Here is a 17,791-nt window from a genome sequence, read left to right on the forward strand (position 1 = left end):
GTTCTCAAGAATTCTATAAAGAAGGTTATATTATAAATGAGAATATTAGCGGGGAGAGAGGTTGAGGCACTTCCCTGAGGTCACACAGCTAATAATTGGCAAGACACACATTCAGATCAGATACTCTGAATGCACAGCTTGTGCTTTGTGTATTAGTAATTGAGAAATTAAAGTTTTTTGTTTTTTTAGAGAGTAAACATCAGGACCTTCTAGATTTTCTAAGTAAATAATTGAATTACCTTTTATGTGATATGGTAAATTAAAATGTTCTTGTATTCTCTTTTCTCTTATAGATTTGCAGATAACGGAATAGGACTGACCTTTGCCAGGTTTGTAATGGCTTAAAGAATGCGTATTTCATTATTTTAAAGGTCTCAGGTAACATTTCTTTAAAGGGGAAATAACACAGGAATATTTCATAATTTATTAGCATTTTAAAAAATAGCACCCTCTTCTTGATACCACTAGAGGACTAGAAATACGTTTTTATTGATTAATCAGATTCATACTGAGGTGGTACTTGGAATTCCAGAAAAGAAAGGCAATTACAATTTTTGCTTAGAAAAAGGCACCTGAGATTTAGATTAAAAGTCTTTTAAAGTGGAAGAAAGAGAAGAAGCAGCACAAGGAGATTAAAAAACTAGTATTTTTCTTAGAATATACTTTAACTTAGCAGTAACCTTTGAAGAACTAAACTTTGGTTGTTGTGTATTTATCTGTGGGTGCTGGTTCTCCAGTGGCCATGTTAAACATGCTTATTTAATTGTTCTGGTCAGCTGCATTCTTATTTGCAGGATTCTTGGTCGAGAATGATGTTACTGCTGATTAGTTAAATTTCCTTTGTTCACATGTAATCTATAAGCCATACTTTACAAGAGATACTTTTACATTTTAAAAGAAATTTCCGAGTGCGTGGCTAACATGCACAAGGACTGTTTGACTGTTTGAGGTCTCGTGCCTGCACCCCAAAAGCAGTTTCTAAGCATTAATGAGTATTAGAAGCTCTTGGCTTTTTATTGTTTATTTTTGTATAAGAACAGACTCATGACCTCACATTTGCCAAGCTGGCACATTTACCACTGACCTAAATGCCTGGCTTTTTAGTTTTTACTATTTTGTGTTAGGTTATTTTATTTTTTGATACCAGGAATTGAGCTCAGGACTTTGTGCTGTCTCTGGGCTGTGCCATTTGTTTTTTAGAAGAGTTTTAGCTTTTTGAGTTACAAGGTGCCTTCACGTGGGGTGAGTGTAAGTTTCCTGTGGAAGAGGGGCTAACGATTGTCCTCATGTTGACAGTGATGGGAGCTTCCCCAGTGACGAAGGGTCTAGCCAGGAAGTGTCTGAGTCCCTCTTCGTTGGGGAGAGCAGGAATTACGGCTTCCACGGTGGTCAGAACAAGTACATGGGCGTCGGAGGAGTTGACCAGAAACCTCGCACATTACCTCGGAACAGGTGAGGATCACTACCGCGTGGACACCCACCCCCAGTCAAGTTTTAAGTAGTAACTTTAGATTCATTGGAATCTATTGTGATTCTTTTTCTTAACTCACTACTACTATTATCATGTGTATCCTCATCAAGTTTTGTGCAGTTATTAACCATTCCACAGATTCCATTATCAGTTTTTTAAAACAGAAAGGCCAATCTTGTTTCTTACATAAGGACTTATATAAGCTGGCGATCTTTTTTTTTTTTTGGTCTTTTTTTGAGGCAGGGTCTCACCATATATTCAGGCTGGCCTTGAGCTCACTTTGTAGCCCAGGCTGGTCTCGAAATTGCAACGATCCTCCTGCCTCAGCCTCCCGAGTGCTGGGATTACAGGCATGAGCCACCATGCCCGGCCTCTCTCTCTCTCTTTTTTTTTTTTCTGTTTGTTTTCCTTTCCTGAGACATAGAAGAGGTGCCAAGCCATAAACTATGATGTTAGGTCAGTTTTCCCTCAACTTGCGATGTTGGTTTTTAGAAATCGGCACTGGAAAAGGAAATTACCTACTGAAAAGTACTAGAAAATGAGTACTGACTGATGCCAGAGTGGACCCGAAGCCTCACCGCAGCTATGTAATTCACAGTGTTTGAGATGTTGGAGGAGGTGAGGGTGGGCTCGGCATGTTTTCTGTTGTCCTGATCACAGTCATTAAAAGATTCTTCAGGGCTTTTAAGGGCTATTGACTGATTCATCTGTACCTCAGTTCTGGCACTCAGCTGGAGTTGTCCTCATTTTACTTAGGGGAAAACTTAATCTTGTTATAAAGGCCTCACATCTGAGCCAGTGCTCTCGTTTGCCACTGTGATCCTGACCTGGGAGGCTGAGGCAGGAGGATCCAGGGCAACTTAGCAATTCAATGAAACGCTGTCATAAAATATAAAAAGGGCTGGCTGGGAATGCAGCTCATTGTGAAGGTCCTGGGTTCAGTGTCTTGTACTGCAAAAAGCAAAAGTCATGTTCTTAATGTCATCTCTGGACACTGAGCTGAGACATGACACAGCAGCCGGACAAACAGACTGTCAGCTGTGCTTATTACCGTGATGCTGTGGTTTTTCCTGCTGTGGTGCTGGGTGTGGAACCCACCGGGCTTGCCCATGGGAGGCAGCCAGTGTACCACTGAGTCTCGTCCCCAGCAAAGGAGCCTAACTGGGATAGCATTTTCCTGGTGACACTGGGCTCCGAGTAAGTACAAGGAAGCCAGAGTTGCCACTTCGGAGAGGCCCCCATCTACCCTAGGTGGGGCCTTCTTCTCAGCCAGTGTATCATATAGCTGTGTCCTGGTGCCTCCGTAACACTGATCATCTGAAATTATCCTTCCGTTTTGCGTGCGTGCGTGCGTCTGTCTGTCTGTCTTTCCCACTATAGCACCTATTTCATTTCACCGGGATCTTGTCTTGGTTACCACAGTACCCTGGAATTTTGCTGAGTGCTTGCAGGACATGAAGCAATATTTATAAAGCAAGTAAGTGCTGTTCAAGAGCTCGGCCCACATGCACTGAACAGAACCTTGTGTCTTTAACAGGACTTTCCCAATAAGAGGCTTTCAGATTTACGATGGACCCATTCATCTCACCAGAAGCACTTTCAAAAAATACGTGCCGACTCCCGATAGATACAGTAGTGCAATTGGCTTCCTTATGAAGAATACCTGGCAGATAACCCCCAGGAATAACATTTCCCTGGTGAAGTTCGGGCCACACGTAAGTACGCTCTTAAGTTTTCTGTCGGTGACTGAGGGAGGGACAGCTTAGTGGATCGGTACTGAGTCTTGATGACAGGGCAGAAAAGGCATAAAACAGCAAATTGTAGTCCCTCTACTCTGTCTTGTTGAGTTCAAGGTGTGACCAGTGATCGCATGTATTTTTGAATTCAGATGTCCCTTGAGCAGGACAAGGACTTGAAGCTATGACTGGGGGCTTGTAAAGTTTTCCAGGAACAAAGGACAGGATTCTTGGGGAACGCAGTGGACTAAGCTGTAGAGTGGTCCCAGCTCCACTGAGAGACTGGGTCCTGCCTGGTATTATTTTTGTCCAAGGCTATGCTAGGGAATAAGAGCATAGAAGTTGGAGCTGAGGAAGAATCCGAGGGCAGTGTGGTAAGAACTGGTCCTGATAGAAGGCCCTGTTGGGTGGCTTTATAGAGGTTGCAGAGAAGATACGGAAATCACTGCTTCTGGGCAGCGGTGCCCGCCAAGCTCGGTCTAGCTTAGTCTGGGCCTGTGCTCTCTGCCTTTGTGGGTTCATTCACTCACCTGCAACCAAGAACATAAGAAAATAAGAAAAACACACAACAATGGAAAAACAGCATATTTACAATTTAGCTAAATCGAGAGGGCAGGTATTGTGTGCCCATCCCGCACACCAAGCACAGAAGCATTCTGGCTTTAAGGGGCGTAGAACAAAAGCCAGGAGATACCTGTATGGAGATTTAGTGGGCTCTGGCCCAGTGGGCTGGAAGTGTGGACCACCCTGTGCTATCATGGATGGGGGAGGTGTGATGGTGACATCTGTGATAGCCTGAGGGAACTTGGTTTATCTTTAATAAAAACTCCAAAGTTTTACAGATCTGAGTCACAGCTGCCAACGGAAGTAGCTTTCTGAGCAGTCACACCGTCTGCCTGTCCTCCCACGAGGCATGGAACAGTCTGATTGTGTCCCAGTAGGCTTTAACCAGTTTGCTACCTCCACACCAGCAGTGGCGTGAGAGAGCTGGTGTCATGGATTCCGTGACTGTGCTCCCCCAGAAAGCCACAGCGGGACCATAGCTCACAGTTCTTTCATTCACATTTCAATATAAACGCTGGTGTGGTCCAGTTGAAAGCAGAGCTTGAGAAAGGTTGAAGTCTGGCTTGCTAGAAGAGCTGAGGCACGGGTATAGATGGGTGTGCCCACGTCACTTGGTTGGTTCTCTTTTGGGCCATATAGGTTAGAAATAGACAGTAGATGGCTTCCCACATCAGTAAATAGGGCAGGTTGTCCCCCCTCCCCCAGGCTTTGCACAAGGGCTTTATCATTGTACCACTAAATTATATCCCCAGCCATTTAGGAAAGGTCACCTTTCCAGTGTGGAGGCTGGCCGTGCACATGGACCTCCATGCATAGAGTTTAGTGACCAGCGACTTGGTCACACTGAAAAGCAGTTTATTTAATGCTGTAAAAGTCCTACCATTGTAACACTGTAAGAGAATTCTTATGGTTTATGTCCAGTGCTTTAGCCTGAAGCTTTTTAAAGTGCTAATGGACTTCTAATAGTTTTTTTTTTTTTTTTTTTTTTTTTGTCTTTTTCATTTTTATCGGTACCAAGGATCGAACTCACGACCGCCTGCTTACAAGGCAGGTGCTTATGCCACTGAGCTAAATCCCCAGCCCCACTTCTAATAGTTTTTAAGTGGGAAAAAGATTGAGGTTTTTTTTGGCAGCAGGGTGGGGGGGTCTTTTTGAGACAGGGTTCTCACCATGGAGTTCAAGCTGGCCTTGGACTCACTTTGTGACTCAGGCTTGCATCGATCCTGATCCTCCTGCTTCAGCCTCCCAAATGCTGGGATTACAGGTGTGAACAACCATCAAGCCCCACCAGAGCTCCTGGAGGTTTTGGTATTTGTTTTTCCCCTCAAGCATTCCCTTGATTGAGTAGAAAACCTAGGTAGGTCTCACTGTTGGCAGCAATGTGCAGTCAGCATAGCAGGTTGGCAGTGGTCCTCACTTTGTGCTGTCCGTGGTTTTCACTGCTCAGGTCTCTCTGAACGTCTTTTTTGGAAAGCCCGGTCCCTGGTTTGAAGATTGTGAGCTGGATGGTGATAAGAATTCCATCTTCCATGATGTTGACGGCTCGGTGACGGGCTACCGAGATGCTTACGTGGGCAGAATGGACAACTACCTAATCCGCCACCCGAGCTGCATCAACGTCACCAAGTGGAACGCAGTGGTCTGCAGCGGCACCTATGCCCAGGTAGGTGCAGGGAGCAGCTGAGGCCCGAGCTCTGCAGCTGCTGCCAGAACTACTTGTGGGAAGGGGATACTTTTACTTCTTTTGCTCTTTGGTGCTTTCTCAAGTATGAGTTTCTTTAAAATAAAATTAAGAAAAAAAAAAAAGAATTGCTCCGAAAGGACCCCTTCACCTCAAGAGAGTAAGTCAGCAGGGAGAAGTGATTTGCTGCGGGTTACGCACAGTTGGGAGGTCACTGATGTCAGAACCGTGTTTCTTGGCTCAGGTTTTAGTGCGGCATGGAAGCTGTGTCCCCTTAGAGGGGACTTTTATCCTTTTCATTTCAGGGTCATTATATCTACTTTGTTAGGGAGTCTGATTTTTGAGGCAGAAAATTGGTGAGTCACATGGAAAAGTGAGATGTAGACGGAGCTGGAAATTGAAAACGAGTGGACAAGGAAGGAATCAAAGGAAATAACTGTAATAATCAACAGAGTATCTGTGATTATGGGAAGGAGATGACACAGGCTGGGAAACGTCTCTGAGGTTAGGTGGTGGGTGTTTACTGATGGGTACTCTGTAGGAGGCTGGCAAAGTAGTGAGTGGAGTTAAGCGCACAGACTTCAGAGCCAGTTCCCGGCATGTGTACCGTAGCTTTATTATTTCCCGAGTGTGAGCTGGGCCAGGGGAGAGGACTCTGTGAGGGTGCGGAAGGAGGGCAGCAGCTCCTCCGCTGTGAGGCTGTCTGATGACCGCGAGCATCAATACTTGGAGGGCGTGTAGCATGTGGTCCGCAGGCTGCGTGGCACGGTGCTGCTGCTGCTGGTGCGGTGGGGCCGTGGTCACAGGGGTTTTGTAAGAGAGGTTTGCAGGATGGGATTGGCCACATAGCAGTGCTCCCATTGCCCAAAATTTCAATTCTGGGCCGATTTTAGACAGTTGGGGAGGTTTTTGCAGTGGGCTGCCGGGGGAGAATGATGGAAGGGTGCATGGAGAAGAGCGTTGGAGGCTGAGTGGTGGATGGAGGCGGGGATGGAGCTCAGATGCACTCCTGTAGCGTGGGCTTCTCCTGGGGGAGGACCGTGCTGTGGGCCTGCCCCTCCACTGACCACCTTTACTTTCCTACCTAGCGGGTGTTCTGGGATGCTGCTTGTGACTTCTGAGCCCCCAATCTGACATAGTTTTTATGAGCTTAGCTTTTTATTTTTTGGTAGTACTAGAGATTGAACCCAGGACCTTCACCCTGAGCCCTTTTTATTTTATTTTATTTTTTATTTTGAAATAGGGTCTCACTGAATTTCCCAGGCTGGGCCCAGAGTTGCAGTCCTCCTGCCTCAGCCTGCCTAAGTGCTGGGATTACAGGCATGTGCCACCATGCCCAGCCCCACTGTATCTTCCTATCGCTGGAACTCTGTAGCGCAGATTTTGTGACTGTTGTGATTTTGAATCACCACTGCTACACAGTGTTATTCTTACCTTTAAAACCATTAAAAATAAGTTCAGATTCTTACCTATAAACAAGACAAAGAGCTTAAAAGGGATAGAGACTAGATAGTGTTTCTTGGTTATTTTAATGAGGATAATGGTTTCTTTGTTCCCAGGAGAGGAGAAAAAAATATGACTAAGACCTGGAGCAACAAGGACGGAGAATTAGCTACAGTCTAAAAAGTAGTTTAAAATGAGATTTCATTTTTCTATTTATTTGATTGTTAATCAGAATTGGCTTTGCTTCATACTATATTTTCCCACCTATGCGAAATAATCTTCGGACACTCTGGAATTAAAAACTAAAGCAAAAACAAAAATAAAAGGCCTTTTGTGTTTCTGTAGCTGCTGAACTTCTAGCCAAGCGTGTGTACTCCTGGGTGTGCATGTATCTGCCTGCTGTCTCTCTGAAAGTGGGACATGCTCACTAGTGAAAGTTTGTATCTTCTAAATTATTAGTTATAAATGTGTCTATAAAATGCCTCGTGCAGTAGCTCATAATTTTTATAAATTATCATTAACTATCAATGTACTTTTTCACTTATTCACCAGTCAATATATTCTTCAGTCCTTTGCATTTTTGGTTACTTGAAATATGAACTTACTCCTCCCATACAAAGCAGCAATAACTCTATTTTGATTTGTAGCTGGAGAAAGAAGCAAGTTATCTAATACCTCTAGGAGACCATGAATAGTAGAACGAGGGGTCAGACACCCTCTCCTGAGAATTTGTAACGTGGGTGGGAAGCCCAAACCTACAGCCATTTGCTATTTCTTAGAAATAGTGTAGGCAAAAGATCTCAAGATAGAGCAGCCGTTATTCAGCTCTTTGTAAATATTTTTAAAGGGAGTATTTGCTCTTTGCTGATATAAGGGATAAAGGTGCCCAGGAAGGAGGAGGGCAGCAGGGAGTTAAGGTTGTGTCACCACGGCCCACAGATCATCCCCAGGCTGGAAGAGCAAGCAGGTACCTCTGTCTGTCTGCCTGCCTCCTTCTTGCATATGAATATATGTTAAATAGGACTATATTTAAGAAAATTATGCATTAAAATGCATACCAAATATGTATCTATGTGGAGACAGTCAGTATTAAAAGTATGTTTCCCATATGTGTTTTCAACGTGAAATGGTATCAGTCGAGAGTATTAATCACATGCCAAGGAGAGGAAAGAAGCTTTCCTGGCTCAAAGGACGTGTTGAGGACAAAATTATAGAAATGCCAGAAAATACAGAATGTAGATAAACTGAAAATATTCTGCAAACATCTAGATGCATCTGGAGAATTTAGTTACTAGATGCTGATCTGTTTGAGGAGATTGTTCTGAAGCTCGTCTTTCAGGGGATGAATTTGTGGGAGGTTTTATTTTGGCATAGAAAGTGGCTCAAATGCCACTGGAATAAATTCAGGATTTCCAAATTTGTCTTGGCTTATTATGTTTTTCCAGTTGCTGCAGAACATTTTATAGGTTTTTTTTTTCTTTCCCCCGAAGGGGTGAAAGTTGACTTTTCAGACTAACGTAGATCATGGAAAATTGAAAGCCAGAGTACTAAGATACATAGATTTTCCATCTCATGGAAAGTCTTAGATTTGACGAGCGGGTGGTATCAGTTTTCCCATTAATTTAGTACATTTTGTATGTGCATTCCTCAGATAGAGGTCGTGCATTGACCGCATGCGTTTTATGTTTTGGTGAGCAAGCTGGCCTGTGGTGATAGAGCTGATGGCAAGGAGCCTGGTGGGCCGAATGCAGTCTGTGTTCACCACGTCTGGTTTGAGCAGGCTGCTGTAAGCAAGGCGCAGGTAGCTGCTGTCCGCTGACTCTAGCCCACAGGTCACAGAACATCTCTTTTCAAAGACAGATCCTTGACTGTGTGCTGGAAAGTTCGTTTAGCCATGGAAACTCCCATTATCTTCCCTTTCTTAATTTTTTTATTTTTGATTTTTTAAGGTATATGTGCAGACGTGGAGCACTCAGAATCTTATGATGACCATCGTGCGAGATGAGTACCCGTCCCACCCGATGGTGCTCCGGGGCATTAACCAGAGGGCTGCCTTCCCGCAGTACCAGCCTGTGATCATGCTGGAGAAGGGCTACACTGTGCACTGGAATGGGCCTGCGCCTCGGATCATGTTCCTGTACCTGGTGAACTTCAACAAGTAGGCTTCTGTTACTGTTGTTTCCAGTGTGTGAGCAAACAGTGATTTAGCAGGTAGAAAGAGTAACATTTTAAGTATGTCTTGATGAAACCCTTTATTTTGTGCAGTTAATATTTGCTAATCATCACAATTTTAAAAAGGAGAAAATACTTCCTATGAAGAATGCCACTTTCACGTGTTTTTCTCCTTTCATGGAGAGGTGGAGAGGCTCTGTGTTGTGTGTTGATGAATTAAGAGGCGCACAGATTGAGTCCTCTCGTGTTAAGAAAACCGCTGAGAAATAGTTCAGTGTCTGATGAATGCTTTAGTCCTGTTCAGGTAGGACAGGAAGATGTTTCATATGGTTTATTAGATGATCTCCTATAAAATGAAAGATTTTTGAGGCCAAATTTAGATTTAACAGAAGAAAGTAGATTTGATCCATAGCATCTGCTATGGGTAAGAGGTGAAAGTTGGGGCACCAATCCCAGGTATTTGACACTTGTGCCGTGACACAAAAGGATGCCTTTGTCCTTTTTATAGGTGTATGCCACCATGCCTGGCCATTTACTGTTTTTTTGTTTTTTGGTACTGGGGATCAAACTCATGACCTCGCAATTACCAGGCAAGCACTTGAGCCGCTGAGCTAAATCCCCATCCCCATTTATTGTTTTTTATGGTAAAAACATTCAAATTTATTATTTCTTAAAGCCTAATCTGGATAGAGGTGCACAGAAGTCAAGAAAAGAAGTCAATGATAGGAGGATGGAGGAGAAATGTCAAAGAGGGATCAGTTTTCCAAAAAGTTGCATTCATGCCAGGGCATTGATGCAAGTCTGTAACCCCGGCTACTCAGGTGACTGAGGCAGGAGGGTTGCGAGTTGGTGAGACCTTGTCTAGGACAGATAGACAGACGGATAGGGCTAAGATGTAGCTCACTGGTGTAGAGCACTTGGCTAGCAATTGTGAGGCTCTGAATTCAATCCTCCAAAATAATAATTTTTTTTTTTTAGAAGGATTTTGAGGTGGAGGTGAGAGGTTACAATAAAATCAGGTGCAGGTTCTGCAGAGTGCCACCACACATTTTTGTCAACCAGTAAGGAAGTGAAAACATTCTACAGTGAAAAAAGACTGAGCCTAGAAGTTTCGGACATCCACGTGGCTGGGAATTTAATCATCCTTTCCTTTTGTTTTTTGTTTTCTTTTTTGAGACAGGTGTCACTATGTAGTTCCGGCTAACCTGGACTCACTGTGTACCCCAGGCTAGCCTCAAATTCAAGGTGATCCTCCTGCCTCAGCCTCCTAGTGCTGGGATTATGAATGGGTGCTATCACACCTGCCTCAGTCATCCTTTTCCTTTTTTAATAAGTAAAAGTATAAAAATTACATGTTGGGCAGATGCAAAGGGAAGAAGTGATGGATCATTTTTTTCCTCAGAACTTAATGGTAGTTATAGGAGAGGCATAGAGTTTTCATAATTGTACTTCCAGAAATAATACTTAAGTTACAAAAGCTAGATTTAAGGATGGTAAGGAAAATAAACCGTGGAAATAATCTGTAGTCTTTCCAATCAGAAGAAGGCATGTAAACACTGAAAGTCCACGGTGCTTTTCTTTGTCTACCCTCAGGATTTTCTGAGCATACGGGTATAGTGTACCATAATTGTCTTTCACCAGGGTACATTTAATGCCCCTTCGTCTTTTTGTTAGTATAAGCGTTACCTCATAGAATACCTTCTTTTGTCCACATTTCTAATTATTTCCTAGAATAATTAAACCTGTGTGGGGAGGACTTGTGTGAGCAGTTTTACCGTCCTGTCACGTACTGTTTGGAGCCTATACAGAGTGATGGGGAGGTTCTGAAAATGGACAGTGGTCACGTGTGCACAACCTTGGGAACATGCTCAATGTCGTTGAACAGTTCAGGAAAAATGATTCAGTTGCTAAATTTTATGATGTGTGTGTGTCTTAGTACGATAAAAATAATCAAAAAAGAAAATAAGATACTTTTAATAGTTTCAAAGAATTAGCTCTATGCCAAAGAACTTTTAAGAAAAATGCTGTGGTAAATTAGTACTGTACATCAGAAGCTTCAAAAAGGTGTGTACTTTTATATTCAGTAATTTTGCCACTAAAAATTCATCTTAATAATATTTAAAAAGGTAGTGATATATTTATAAACAAAAACGTTCCTCAGAATGAAGAATTGAGTGGTGCTTATTTCCGTTGTCAAGCTGTGTTTTCATCTTAGACGTAGCCAACCACCTCACTTTCCTTTGTTAACCATTCGGAGTATTCCAGCACACTCGATCCAGCTTCCATTCATATTCCTCTCAATCCTGTGGAAGCTAATTTTTCTATAGGTCCTATTATTGTGTGACATTTAATGATAAGAGAAATCAGGATAACAGAGATGGCTGATGGCTAGTGTGGCAAGGTTTCAGTATTTCCATTGCTCAACGTTTCTGGGTAAAATTTATGTATGTGTAATGCTCAGAATCCCGGCTCAAGAGAATTAATTTTTTGATGCTCTCCCCTTTGAAGGAATGACTGGATTCGGGTTGGCCTCTGCTACCCAGCAAACACGACTTTCCAGGTGACCTTCGGCTTCCTGCAGCGGCAGAATGGGTCCTTATCCAGGAGCGAGGACTACCAGCCTGTGCATTCCCTGGAGGAGCTGCAGAGGAAGCAGGATGAGAGGAAATTCTACTTCGACTCCAGCACCGGGTAATTCGGTGGAGCCAGGGAATAAGAATCAATGCTATTTTCTTCAGTGGTGAAATTACTAGTTCTTCAGAGTAGCTAAGAATAGGTGGTGGTATGACGGCTGTTAGAAAAGCAGCTGATGTAGGGACTTCTCTGCACATCGTTATTAGGGGTTTCAGGGAGAGCTAGAATGATGTGTAATTATAGCTGGCAGACAGAATTGAATGGAGATGTTTGCTGCTTACCTATTAAGGCAATTTAGAAGGAGAGATTATCCTTGTGAGTGAACCAGTAGGCTCAGTTGAAAATGAAAATAATTTTTCTTGTAACGACTCTGAAGACAGTGACATACTACACAGGAGGGATAGAGTTCATGTTTTAATGAAAACTCAGTTTTCTCTTCCTGCTTGCTGACTTAAGGTTGACCTTGAACTTGTAAAAATCACTGGATAACCATGGCATATTTGCTTTCAACTTTCTCTAGGCTGCATCTTTGCACTTTGTAATTTTAATCCTGTTTTCCTGGGGTCCTGCTGGCCTTGTCACTTTAGTCCAGTGACAGTCTCTCAGCCTGGGGGCTCTGGTGGGCTCGATCTCCTGTCCTATTGCAGCAAGCAGCCCACTCTTCAACTGTCCTTCCTTAGACAGACATTCCTCCTACATGCTTCGGTCTAGGTACTTTCAGGGTATTAATGTAAATAAGAGGCATTTCTTCTGCAAATTAATCCAGGGAAGGGCGTGCAAATCCAGTCACTGGAAAGGGAAAGGTTTCAATGCTGTAAGTGCTATAGCGTGAGATAACTGTGCCTTTGTGGGGAACTCCCCCCCCCCCCATCCCCCTATGGGGAACTCTTTTAAATTCACCCTACGTAAACCAGTGACATCTTGAGAGGGCGATACTGAGCTGAGTCTTGGGGCGGTTAGGTTGAAAAAGGGGGTGAGGTAATCAGGCAGAATGAGCAGTGTGCACAGATGCATGGAGGCATGGAAGAACTGCGTGGCACGTGTGGGGAGATGAGTGGGGAGACCAATTGGGGAGGGAAGTTGGGGTGCAGTCTCTGAGTGCTGGTGAGCTTTGTCTCAGCGTATCTGCTGGTCAGTGTCAGTGTCAATGTTTTCTTGTACTCATCACTGATTTTCAGTTTCTAGTAGATGCAAACAACCTACCTGCCCTTCTGTTTTGTGGATGGAGAGAATACATTCCCTGTTGCTTTTCCCCAGAAATAAATGGAGTACCTCAATTTGTTGACATTCTTGGAACCACAAATTAATGGTTACCTGTATAAAGAGGCAGGAAGTATTTTCTGGTTTGGGCATTTCAAGAATCCTCAATGCTCTGAAGATCTGTTTTTATTTCTATTTGTTCTGACTATTTTAACTATATATTGAAAAGGTCATGTCCAGTTAGATCTGTATCTTTCCTTAGCATGTGTCTAATAAAGTCACTGGATGTTGAAACAGTTGCTGATTTTTTATCTCGTAATTGCAGCTGCACATTGCTCGTTGACCTCATTAATTAAAACATAAATTCTTGATTTCTGTTAATCATATTTTGTCAAGTCCTTTAGGATCTTGAGTTCCTTTGGTTTAGAAAGACTGTGTTTGCAGATAGACTTTGGACTGCTGCCTGGAAGTTAGATTTTTTTGTTCATCTTGGCAGGAAGAAGATAATTCAGAACGGATGGGGTTGTTCTTTTAGCTTGATTAGGACCAAGTTACAGACCGAAGAAGGACCCTGGGTCCATGTGCTCTTGGAAAACACAAGAATTGATTTGAGATAGTCCTTGGCTTTAGCCAAAAAAAGCACAGTTGCAATTCTAAGTTTTGTGCCTTAAACCAAAATGATTTATGGACAATAACAACAAAAGAATAAACCACATTAAGTTACTGAGTCCTAAACTCAACATACTTATATAGTTTTCCAAGGACTTTTGAGCCATGGCCAAATTCCATACTCTCAAATTACGTAGTGAACTAAGTTAAACCAGAAATTAACTTTGATATCTTCCAGAGTGACTAAATCCAGGTATCAAAATATTTTCCATAGCAGTACTGCATTCGACTGAAGACCCTTGGAGGATAGGAAGAAAAGCAACCCTTTTATTAAATTTATAATTTACTTCTCTTTTAAGGAAAAGTTATTTGTTGGAGGAATCTCCTTCTTGCCATGAGTCACTCCGAGGGGTTTTATTAGTTTCTGAGAGGAGTCCAACACCACGTGGCTTGGTTTCTGTTTCGTGCAGGTTACTGTTTCTGTATCTCAAAGCCAAAAGCCACAGGGATGGCCACAGTTACTGCTCATCTCAGGGATGTGAAAGAGTCAAGATCCAGGCGACAACGGACTCAAAAGACGTCAGTAACTGCATGGCCAAGGCGTATCCACAGTATTACCGGAAGCCGTCTGCGGTCAGGCGCATGCCGTCCATGCTCACAGGACTCTGCCAGGACTGTGGCACCCACCAGGTAGAGGGGCGAGGTGTGGTCTGGCAGGAGGAATAAGAGGGTTTCCTTGAGATCACGCTATGCTACTCTAAAGCATCCGCATTTCCAGTTTATAATACTTCAGCCTCATCACCTGAGTTCCACCCAGAGTGGAATGGGGGGCTCAGAAACAGAGTAGTCCAAATTTGTGTTAAAGTACTTTTCCCTTGTGATACATCGATTGACTGACTGGCTGTATGTTTTATACACTTGGAAATTAGAGGTGGCGATGTTGGTTATCATCTCTTAGTTCCCAGACTTGTGACTATTAAAATATTATCATTAGGGTTGCATCTCAAAGAGTGATACAAGAATGACTTGTTTTATTGGTGCTTCTCAAAAAAAAAAAAAATGCAACGCATATGAAAGTTGTTTACTTTTTTTACTTCTTTTTTTTTTTTTTTAAATGGTCTGAAGATTGACCCCAGATCCTTAAGCACTAGAGGCAGGTGTTCTGCCATTGCACTGCCTCCTCAGCCTTGTATTCTTTCTTTTTGTTTTTAAAATTTTCTTGGGAGAGGGGCTGGGGATTTAGCTCAGCGGCATAAGTACCTGCCTTGCAAGCAGGTGGTCGTGAGTTCGATCCCCGGTACTGATAAAAATGAAAAAAAAGACCAAAAAAAAAAATTTTCTTGGGAGAATAAAACCAAAATAAAATAGGTCAATCAAAACAAAACAGTGAAAACGATACAGGGTTTCAAAACAGGATAATAGGAAACCAACCATGACTATCATCATGCCTCTTGTTATCTTCAAAATTGCTGCCCATACCATCAGACATAATGAAGTCAAACAGGACAGAATAAAACTGATCAAAACAGAACAATGAATAAAATGAAACAAAACAAAACAGTGAGAATAATACTGGATTTCAAAAACAAGACAGAAGCAATCCACCATAGTTGCATATTGCATATTGTTATCCTTTCAATAGATGCTTAGGCTGCTGCTGGCTCTAGGCCTGCAAAGTTAATCACACAATATCAGCATTAAATTATTTTTGTATCCTAGTTGCTCACAGGTCAGCCTGCATTCCTCCGAATCAGCTGGTTGCTTACTGGGAGTTGGAGGTGGGGTGGGGGAAGGAGGCGTTCTGGCCTCCCAGCATGCATGCCAGTTGGCTCACAGGAAGGGTGAAATGGCTTCTTGTTTCTCCTCCTGGGACCTATGTGGCTCCTGCTGGCTCATAGAAAGGGCGAATTCTTGAATTATTTCTTTAAAGCAAAAGTTTTTAAGGTGGAAAGCCACTTTGTTTTTTCATTTTTTACTTTTATTTTAAAGAGAATATAACCAAGCAAAATAAAATAGAATAAAGCCAATCAAAACAAAAACAGTGTGATAGAGAATTTCAAAACAAGACAATAGGAAACAGCAATGGCCACTGTAATGTCCCTTGTCTTCAAAGTAGCTGCCCACACCGTCAGACAGTAAAATCAAACAAAATAGAACAGAATAACAGAATAAACCAATAAAAACAAAACAGTACAGGACTTCAAAACAAGACAATAGTAAATCAGTCCAAAGTGGCTACCTTAATAGATCTTGTTACCTTTGAACTAGCTGCCAAAAGCCACTTTGTATTAAAGTATGTGCTATTAATATTTACTGTAGGTAGCAATACAAACTGACTTTGGTTAGAAGTGGTTAGAAGTAGAGCAGTTGCCTTGCATGTGTGAGGCCCTACGTTTCATTCTTAACACCATAAATAAAATTCCCTCTCACCCCCAAAGTGAAAATAAACCCAAAGTAGGAGTCAAAATTGCATATTCTTATGGGGTTCCAGAGGACATCAGACCAGCTGCATGTGAAAAAGAAATGCTATGCTAGTACAGCACTGATTCATGTTCAGTCATTACAGAAAACACATACGGATTTAGAGAAATGGTTCTCGAGGTTGGTTCCCCCATCAGCAGCAGCACCAGTGTCCTCTGGGAACCTGCGAGAAATGGGAATTCTTGGGCCCCACCTACTCGTACTGAGTCAGCAGGTGGAGGGTGGAGGGTAGGGCGCAGTCTGTGCTTCAGTAGCCCTGAGGTGACTGGTAGGTGGTCACATTGGAGTTCCACTAGGGATTTTTTAAAAGCAAGAATTACGCAAAAATACATAGTACCTGTTAATAAGGAAAAAATCTACATCCTTTCATTTCTGATCATTCTTAATGATTAAAGAAAAAAACATTTCATCTTCCACTATTTTAAGTTCTCATTTTTTCTACCTTTTTCTCATTTGTTTTTGTCATGTGGTGGCATTAAACAGTAGGAAGAGAAAGATGGACTTAGGCTTTTCATTTGCATTAGAAAGGATTTTTTGCTTGTTTTTCTGTTTTGCAGCACTAGGGCTCAAACTCAGGACCTGGCATAGCCAGGCAAACGCTCTGCCACTGAGCTGCGTCCCAGCCCCTGTGTCCAGTCAGTTTTATCAGCATTGATGTAATGCGTGCACTTCGCAGACTCCTTGGGAGCAGGTGCAGTTACGTTAACATGAACCCTACTCCTGTCCAGGTGGTGTTCACCAGCGACCCTCACAAGAGCTACCTCCCCGTGCAGTTCCGGTCACCCAGTAAAGCAGAAGCCCACCGCGGAGAGCTGTCTGTTGTTTCTGTAAGTACTGTGTGCTGTTGCCATAGTCCCTTTGTGATGTGTGACCAAATGCCATAGCCTGGGTGGCTTACAAGCAGCAGCTCCAAAGGCTGGGGAGTCCCAGATGGAGGCACGGCAGGTGTGTTTGGTGAGGGCTTATTTTCTGTTCACTGATGCGCTTCCTTGCTTTGTGCTCACATGATGGAAGTGGCCTTCTTTTGTCCAATCCCACTCATGAAGACTGTCCTCGTGTCCTAATTAGTTCCTGAATGTCCCACCTTCTCCTGCCATCACTAGGGGAACTGGGATGTCATCACTGAGTGGGGGAGAGGACGCACATTCAGACCACAGAATTTGTCCACATTGCTGCATCTTCGGGCTTTTGTTATTCATCTTGATGACATAAGTGAACTCTGGCAGCAGTCACTGGTTTGTAGTCACTTGTCGATTATTGGTGGCAAGCAGTATAAGAGAGCTATGGTTGTCTTCTAAACGTTATTGTCTTGAAACAAATTATTTTAATGACATTTTTTCTGAGTGGATTGTATTTACTGATTGCTTTCTTTGGAATCAAACTCACTAACTTGCCCTTGCTAGGCAGGGGCTATACTGTTGAGCTATATCCCCAGCTCTACTGGTTGTTTTTAAGCTAATGTTGAAATTTATTATTTATTTTTTTTGGGGGGGGGTGGGGACCAGGAATCGAACTCGCTACCTCGCACTCGCAGTTGCCAGGCAGGCTCTATGCTGCTGAGCTGTATCCCTGGCCCTTAACGTTGAAATGTATTCACATTGCTCTTCACTGAGTGTTATCTAACTCGTGTTTCATTTCTATAAAAGAAAGAGGCATCTTTGGTGATAAAAAGAGTAGTGATGTTTGACGGTGGTTTTTTTAAACTTAAAGTAAGGTCTCTTGTGGATTAAGATGTGGTAAATGAAGGGTTAGAAAAATTTCTTTAGCCTTTTAAACCATCTCGCTTGTTCTTTTTTAGTT

General features: G+C 42.8%; 1 protein-coding gene across 6 annotated transcripts in view; it reads left to right on the forward strand.

Annotated features, from left to right (window-relative positions):
• The window catches only part of Cemip2 (cell migration inducing hyaluronidase 2), a 70,235-nt gene that overhangs the window by 45,768 nt on the left and 6,676 nt on the right, over positions 1-17,791 (forward strand). For all 6 annotated transcript variants that reach the window (XM_003472213.5, XM_063249786.1, XM_063249772.1 and 3 more), the window contains exons 14-21: positions 294-329; positions 1,297-1,452; positions 3,009-3,186; positions 5,219-5,434; positions 8,845-9,053; positions 11,576-11,758; positions 13,981-14,200; positions 16,720-16,818. In XM_003472213.5, coding sequence (XP_003472261.2) covers positions 294-329; positions 1,297-1,452; positions 3,009-3,186; positions 5,219-5,434; positions 8,845-9,053; positions 11,576-11,758; positions 13,981-14,200; positions 16,720-16,818 — 1,297 coding nt within the window. The remainder of the gene's footprint in view (positions 1-293; positions 330-1,296; positions 1,453-3,008; positions 3,187-5,218; positions 5,435-8,844; positions 9,054-11,575; positions 11,759-13,980; positions 14,201-16,719; positions 16,819-17,791) is intronic.

This window comes from Cavia porcellus, unplaced genomic scaffold, assembly GCF_034190915.1.
Source record: "Cavia porcellus strain 051 isolate PalLab524CR breed Dunkin Hartley unplaced genomic scaffold, mCavPor4.1 scaffold_1, whole genome shotgun sequence".
NCBI lineage: Eukaryota > Metazoa > Chordata > Mammalia > Rodentia > Caviidae > Cavia > Cavia porcellus.